This window comes from Pseudochaenichthys georgianus, chromosome 24 (genome assembly GCF_902827115.2).
Source record: "Pseudochaenichthys georgianus chromosome 24, fPseGeo1.2, whole genome shotgun sequence".
Lineage (NCBI taxonomy): Eukaryota > Metazoa > Chordata > Actinopteri > Perciformes > Channichthyidae > Pseudochaenichthys > Pseudochaenichthys georgianus.
In genome coordinates this window covers 17304219-17312406 of record NC_047526.1, presented here as the reverse complement: position 1 = coordinate 17312406, position 8188 = coordinate 17304219, and the positions used below count along the sequence as shown (strand labels likewise).

General features: G+C 38.8%; 1 protein-coding gene across 1 annotated transcript; it reads right to left on the bottom strand.

Moving 5' to 3' along the window:
* Positions 1-1028: 1028 nt before the first annotated feature.
* LOC117439626 (uncharacterized) lies at positions 1029-7089 on the bottom strand. Its single transcript, XM_034075616.2, has 12 exons — positions 6918-7089; positions 6562-6677; positions 6175-6481; positions 6002-6081; positions 5729-5787; positions 5447-5486; positions 5299-5366; positions 5126-5209; positions 2609-2913; positions 1698-1860; positions 1195-1409; positions 1029-1118 (listed from the first exon to the last, which is right to left on the bottom strand). The coding sequence occupies exons 1-10, from the start codon at positions 7066-7068 to the stop codon at positions 1856-1858; spliced, it is 1215 nt and encodes a 404-aa protein (XP_033931507.2). The 5' UTR covers positions 7069-7089; the 3' UTR covers positions 1029-1118; positions 1195-1409; positions 1698-1855.
* Positions 7090-8188: the final 1099 nt, after the last annotated feature.

Sequence of the window (8188 nt, the reverse complement as noted above, 5' to 3'; positions counted from 1 at the left end):
ACATTGGTGATGGATTGATACTTCTTTGTCTGTTTTTATCTTACATGTAAATTAATACTATTGTCTTCTATTTAACATAGATTTGGCTCCAGGGACTGTGGATTTGAGATTGAACAGGCAGAATTGGATGCTGTTCCTGAGACAAGCCTGTCTATAGCTCCATGTGGGGACCAACACATGCAGGAGTACTTGGACTTTGCTATGGAGCGCAATGACCTGCAGAAGCCAGAGAACTGGGAGACTGCATCAGAACTGTACATGAAGCTGAAAGAATATGCTCAGTTATAAAGTAATCGAAAAGGTATTCAGAAGTACAGTAGCACTGTTTCACCACTCCAAATCAGATTTCAGGGCTCAACAATGCTTGGTTTCATGGTTTGTCAGACTGCATTTACTCTTTTCCCTGTGATGTATCCAAATGATTATGGTATTATCACAATATTTGTTTCAATGTCATTTATACAGCACCAAATCACAGCATAGTCATAAAATAAATATCTTAATCATTATAAAATATAACTGGAATAACAACAAACAACGCTCCAATTAGCAAGCACAAACAATGTTATGTTGTGTGTGTAATTGTGTGCAGAAAGAACATTTCTGTATAAGTCTTATTTCAACCATGTGGACTCACTGGAAACCTGAGAATGAATGACTGATTTACAACAAAGAAGCTATGGGTCGCAATGTGAAATTAGTAGAGCAAAGTTCAGAGTATTTATAAAGATTGTATAGGTATAGAACAATACTTTGATTTTGTCCCAAACTAAATGGACAACATGAGCTGTGAGAAAGAAAAAAAACACGCTCGCATCTAACAACGACTATATGAACAACCTTCATAGAGTCTGTACTCAATGGGTCATCCAGTCACATGACTTAAAAACAGCCAAATCCTGGAGAATTTTGCATTCCAAAGTCCATTTGGGACTTAAACACATTGTATGCGTCAAGGAGTGGTAGTTTCAATGTGTTGGAACAAGTGTTTGCCATTGGGAATGGAGAGTCATCAAGGAACTCTATTCCTGGCGATGGTTCAAATCCAGATGGGGGAAGTGAAGTCAGCCCAGTCGCAAACATCAACACATCCTCCAAAGACACAGCAGTCTGGCTTTCTGCAAAGAAAACATGTTCAGATACATTTTGGCAATGTGTTTCCTGAAATAGTTATAAAAACAGCGATTTACAAACCTTCACAATCGAGGAGATAGTCTGCCCAGTAGCCCAAAGTGTGGCTTTCCCTAAGCCTCCTGTTACTCCCTGGTGGACTGAGGTCAGGCTTGAAGAGTCGCTCAAGTTCCAGAGCAGTAAGTCGCTTTTCAGAGTGGCACAGGACCGGGGCCAGCAGAGTAGGGTGTTGCTGTAGTGCGTTTAAAAACTGAAGGGCTGAAAGACCCTCCTTGAATCTGAAGAGTGAGCAAAAAAAAATGTCATCACAAAGTCACATTTAAATAACCAATTCCTAAAACAAGGGTGGGGGTGGCATGAGCACTTAAAGATTGGCACAAGACAGGCAGGGAAACGAGAGACGGACATCCCATATCAGTTATACTACACAGGCACACATTTTGACACTGACTAATTTCTAACAGATAAACATAGAATAAACCAAAGAGGGGGACCATGAGGCATTTTAAACAAAAAATTCTTACATACATTTAAAAAAAATCACATGAATACAAATATGATCTTACCTGTCAATTACAGATGAGTTTCGGCCAATAATGTACCACTGGAGGTAGTCTGACACAATTCCTTTCTTTCCTTCAACAGAAGCCACATGTCTCAGACAACCTGCATTGTGCTGTGTCTCATGGTCATTTCTCGCAAGGCATCCACTGAGGCAGCATTCTCAATCTGAAGATTATAAAATGGACAAACAATCCAGTCAATAACTGCATGTACTGTATATTCTTGCCACTTTTGTTTTGTTACTACTATCCTTGTGCAATATATACCTGGCTGCTAAATCCTCTACTACAGGATGTGTTTTTTGTAAATTGTGTTTGTGTTTCTTTAATAGTTTTTAATCATTCTTCTTAGGTAACATTAAGCTGTCTTTGGCTCTTTTCTGCTCCAGCAATGTAAATGTTCCCTCTGTGGGACTAAAAAGGGTATTCTGATTCTGATCACAAAACAAAAAATGAAGCCAATTCGGTGTATGTGATAAAGGTAAAGTAAAGATGTCTCAAAACACTGCAGGAACTACATAATAATCCACCCTACCACACTGTTGCTGTATGCAATTCTCACCTCTTGTAAAGCTTTCCCTACTTCTTCATCAGTTATTAAATCAACTGTTGCTTTGAATGAAGGCTGGCCTGCAAGATAATGTACAAGATCTTCTGACAGGAAATGTGGCCCTAGACCTCCATGCACAACTGACACCGCAATCATCTTTCCTGCCAAGTAGTATTCATCCTCTCTAACAGCTGTGAATAAATGTATTCATATTGCAAATTTAAAACATTTATTATATACTTTAATGTACTGTAATGACACTCAAAGTTTTGGAAAATTGTTCAAGCAACAAATCATGTCATGTGATATATATGGTTAATGATCATTAACAATTGTATTAGTACACTTCTAACCGTATGCATACCATTTGCATTGTAGACCAAGAAGAGGCGTCCGTCTGGTCCATCAAAAATGGGCCGGTCTTTCAGATTCTTCATCAGTAGAGATAACAACTCTCTCCTGGGACCAATTCCTTCTTCGAAAACACCAGCATCATCAGTGCATTTTACCAGCATGTCACAGTTTTCTGAATACGATGTACGTTTGAAACCTCTGACTGCTCCATCCCAAACATTAGCCCTTGAAATGTTGAACCGGCTGACTCTTCCATGATCAATAGGCTGTGACAGGTTAGCAATAATGGCAGGTAATGTAACGTTCATCTCCTCCCTGTAAAGGACGAAAAGTGACCTTATTAGTGGATATTCCAGAGGGTGCAAAAACAGTTTAAAAAAATTATTTTTGTACCAGAAATATTGTACAGAGACATTTTTTTTAATGCCACTGTAATAGCTGTCCGTTTACATTTCAGTGTCCAATACAGTGTGCGAAAAAGTACACGTCCCACCGTCCGGGACGTGTTATTTACAATATCGGACAAGTAGATCTTTCAATTGACTTGTCCGGCGGACAAGTGACGTTTTTCGCCCCGATTTATTGACAAATTATTGATACATTCAGTTTACAAAAGGCAGAACTCATTCGCAAATTGTCCGTGTCCGCCATTGTTCGTTTAGAAATGTTAGTTTCGGTTCTGCTTGTCGATTCCTAAGGAAATGCATCTCGCCGCTTCTGTACAGTTAGACGGGGGCGGGGCGGGAAGTGTAGCACCGTGGCAGGGTTGGGAAGCAAAACTCGGTTCCGAGTAGGAACAAATAACAATTGTCCGGTACCGGGATTAATAAGAGTTGTGAGGACAGGAGGCCGAGCCCCGCGGACTGCAGCTCTCTCTCTATGCTCCGTATCAGCTGATCGCTGCATGGTGCAGCTCAGCGTCTCTCTCTCTCTCTCTCTCTCTCTCTCTCTCTCTCTCTCTCTCTCTCTCTCTCTCTCTCTCTCTCTCTCTCTCTCTCTCTCTCTCTCTCTCTCTCTTTCTTTCTACACACAGCGGATCTGCTGCCCGTTAACAGCCTCATCTTTGTCAAACTTTCTTATGTTCTCTCTCTAACACGTAATGAAGGTTATTACGCGTTTTAGCTCCTGTGTTGTTAATATTGACCACCATTTCCTTTATGAAGTGAAGCAGCCTCCCTGTCTGTGTCCTCGCGCTGTCCTCACATCCCCGGACCCCCAGGCTCGGAGGAGCACAGGGATGTCAGTATTGTTTATAAAGCAGGGTATAGAAAGTACATTATTGAAATGCTATTTATACTATTTATTAACTTTTACAAACAGTGAGTAGCTGGGCAGCTGCAGCATGTGTATTGCAGGACATGTGTAAGCGTGCAAGTGTCTTTGAGTTGTAGAAAAGCGCTAGGCCTATAGGCTATAAATATAATAATAATAATAATAATAACTTTATTTGTATAGCACCTTTCATACAGGGGATTGCAGTTCAAAGTGCTTTACATCAGTAAAAAATAAGACATAACATCTGTGTAAAACAAGCAGCAAGAGCAAAGCATAAAGTGGGATAAAATAATTAAAAATAAAAACATGGGGAATAAAACAGAGAAATAGTGCAATGTCAATCACAGAGAATAGTGCAGTATAATAGTGTAAAATCAGTAAAATGCTTTGGTAAAGAGATAGGTTTTAAGCTGCCTTTTAAAAATGCCTAATGTATTGGCTTCCCTAATATTGTTGGGTAACATGTTCCACAGTTTTGGGGCGTAGTTTACAAAGGCTGCATCACCGATCTTCTTTTATGACTCTTTCTGGTGACCTCTAATAGACCTGCATCTGATGATCGCAGTGTTCTGGCAGGTGTGTAGTTCATTAGAGAGTCAGCAATGTAGCTGGGTCCTTGTCCATTTTTAGAGCCTTGTATATGAGGAGAAGTACCTTAAAATCAATTCTAAAAGTTACAGGAAGCCAGTGTAGAGTAGCTAAGATAGGACTAACGTGTTCCCTCCTTTTGGTATTCGTAAGTAGTCTAGCTGCAGAGTTTTGAATGAGCTGGAGTCTTTGTACATTCTCAAACTGCACCACTTAGAACTAACTAAACAATGCAGATTATTTTTATATAATTGTATTCAATAACCGTAAGAAATTCAACAGTATGAAGTGATTTGTAAATAGGAATACAGATTTGACTTAATGTTTTCATAAATATATTTTTCTCCCAGTTTGTCATGGGACTGATTTACCCTCTCCAAGAACCGGAATCGAGAACCGAAAATAACCAGAATCGAAAAGCAGAACCGGAATCGTTAAAATCCAAACAATACCCAACCCTATGTGTGATGCAGTAAAATGTTACCGCTCACTTACGTTAGCGGTGTTGTAAAAACCGTGGGAAAATGTAAAAAATACGATGAGGAAGAAGATTCCAGTGGCCCCAATTTTTGTCAATTCTGGACAAGTGAAAAATGTATTCGGACAAGTAAATTGCCAAACTCACTTGTCCATGGACAAGTACTCTCTAAAAACTTTTTCTCACACTGCCAATAAACTCGTCATGTTGACTGCAACCAGCTCCTCGTCCTCTTCTTCAACACATGGTGCATACAGGTCTGTGTATGTACTGTTAGGAAATGATAATTCCCATGTTAAAACATCTTACAAACAAAAATGTCTTTCTCGTGTAAGTGAGTCACTAACATTTGTACTTACCTGTAGCAAGTAGTCTTGTCTGTATTTGTTTTGGGTGGACCCATAACCTCAGTATCAGATATTACTATCTAAAATACAAATACAAATGTCTGTAACAAAACAACACTGAACGTTAGAAACATCAGGCTTCCACAATCTGCCTCAATACCTGTCCAGGCTGAGTTGTGGATGAATGTCCAAGTGCCTTCCTGAAACATGATAAAATTGATAAAATTATTAACTTCATTATACAGGGTATAGTTAAGTTTTAAGTAACATTTAGAGGTAGGGGGAACCATAAGATTTATAAATAACAGATTATTTTTGTTTGAAATTAGATGACATGTATAGTATTTTTGTATCCATGTTCACCAGAGAAAATGCTGTGGCCTATTCTTATCATCCACTTAAAGATAAATTACTTATTTTGTAAAAATAAGTACAAACTTACCCTTCATTTTCAGGTTTGTGTTTTGGAGTACTTTTGTTTCGTGGTTCAAATTCAAATACCTGAGAGTAAAAGTGTACAATTATCAACAGCTTCCATTATTATTCCCTTACCACATATGTCTATCAACAGTGAAACGTTGTCAGTGTTTCTGATAGTAATTGTAACTGCCAAGTTGGTTCTTCTAAAATATTGACCAGAATATAGATTTCCTGCTTAAAATCAAATGTATATCAAATAAATAAATGAACATTAAAATAAAAATCATTTACGCACCACAGTGTCAGCCTGATTGAATTCAGCTGTGCTCCTAGATGTGATGACAATATCCGAATCAGAGTCTGAGGTATCATCCCCTGTAGTAAAAGCAAAACGTTCAACACATTATTATGTATGCTGCAGTAGAGGATGTTAACATGTAAAAATATTGAATAATAACATCCACAAACCTTCTCTAAAATGTTTCTCAAGGCAAATGAAAAGGGTGATCCTGGCATATGCCTTTCCTAAGTCCTTTTTATATTCTGCCAATGTGAATGGCTTTTCTGAACCAGGCACATTGACAACCTCTGAGCAGTCTGGATACAAAAGGACGTACGGTCCTTCATCCATGTCCTTGTTAAAGGCTTTCATTTTCTGGACAGCTCGTTCCAGTATAGCAGGTGCTGCTACCTCCGGGTCTGTAAACAACGGGAGTGTTTTCCCTCTCCGAGGCTTTAAATCAACTCCTTGTGGCGACATCAGTCCTATGTTTATCTAGTAAAATAGCAGAGAGATATAAGTAATGACACACACAGAGACACTGAGATTTGTATGAAACGGATAATGCAGCTTACCTGGACTCGTCTCTTTTCTTGTTTAAGTCTTCCTTTCCCACAGTTAAAAGACTGTTTCTCTTTTGACTTTGAGTTTCTGTACTCCATGAAAAGTTTATAGGATGGGCCTGGTTGTTCTGCTCGTATGAATAGTTCCAATACAAATGTAAAAATTAGCAGCTCCAACAATCAGCAATAGCAAGTGTGCATTAAGGTTTACGGAAAGCCTAAAATAAAAACTAGCATATTAGCTCAATGCGATGCTATTCCGTTAAGACATGGATTGGTATTTGACTGATATTAAACTGCGATTGCACTTTTATTTACTGCATGTCTGACATTAGCATCACAAAGCTAGCGCAAATTACTACACTTACTTTGTTTAGCATTTTCCGGCTGTTTCGATGTCCCCTGCGCGCTTGGTACACCCGTCTGGTCCGTGTCCTTTAAACACTCCAGAGATCCTCCACACGAAAGGCAAAACCGTGTCACTTGTACCAGGTTGTTTCCACAAAACGGACACAACATGTTTACCGAACGTAAACACACTCGTACGGTCTTTCCACCTAAACAAATTTAAATTTGAGTCAATCACTAAGACGTCACTTCCGGTATGATGGACATTTCCTTTCCGGTTTGATTCTGGTTTGTAAATGTGTTTCAGGACATGTTAATGTGTTTCGGGAAATGTTAAAGTGTTTCGGGACATTTTAATTTGTTTCAGTTATGGTAAAAGTGTTTTGCATTTTGTTAATTTGTTTTTGTTAATGTTAAATAGTTTTGTCCTTGGTAAAAGTGTTTTATAAAATGTAAATTTGTTTTTAGCTTTGTAAAAGTGTTTTGCCTCTTGTTAATTTGTTTTCGTTAATGTTAAAGTTTTTTTTCCTTGGTAAAAGTGTTTTTGCTAATGTAATTTTGTTTTATAAAATGTAAATTTGTTTCAAGCTTTGTTAAAGTGTTTCACACTTTGTAATTGTCCATTGCACTTCCCAGCCACCGTAGTTTAGCCATCTCGAGGCTTGAAGCTAGAAACAAGCCCACACAGAATATATTTGATTTGCTGTGCCACACCAACCCTATCTCCAAGAAAAATATACTGTTCCATGAAACTAAACTGCATCCTCAATTAGGAGGAAAGCTTATTTTCTACCAGATAATTGGTGCAGTTTTAGCCACAATCTTGGCATAGTACATTGAAACAACATAATGCAACAAAACTAGTGGTTATATTAAAGCAAATAAACTACTTCTAGGTTATAAAAGATCAGATTTGGATGTTAAGGTGTTGGAGGTTAACTTCACTTCGCTCAAGAGAGTGTCGAAGGAATTGATAAGCTGACAATAACTACCGGAGACTTCACACACAGCGAAGTTAAACCTCTTTATTGGTTGGGGATTTTGGGCAGCACCTTTTTGGTCACAAGCTTGGCCGTAAGCCTGAAGTTAACAGTGCTTGGCCCTCGCTGCGTTTGATCTCGCCGTGCTCTCCATCTGAGCTTAATGGTTCAATAATGGCAGAAACTCACATGGGACCTGTAGCTTTACCTTCATACTTATCAGCAGTCCAGCTCGAGGAAGCTGTAATGCGTAGTTGGCTCTGACCTTTCTAAAGAAGCGTGTTAGGAGGCAGGTTGCAGGCAGCACAGAA

Coding starts and splice junctions, on each gene's coding strand:
- LOC117439626 (XM_034075616.2), bottom strand. CDS start 7,068: ATGTTGTGTCCGTTTTGTGGAAACAACCTGGTACAAGTGACACGGTTT. Junction 5,487..5,728: donor CACAAACCTGAAAATGAAGG/GTAAGTTTGTAC, acceptor ATCATGTTTCAG/GAAGGCACTTGGACATTCAT. Junction 2,914..5,125: donor ATGACGAGTTTATTGGCAGT/GTGAGAAAAAGT, acceptor CGTCCTTTACAG/GGAGGAGATGAACGTTACAT.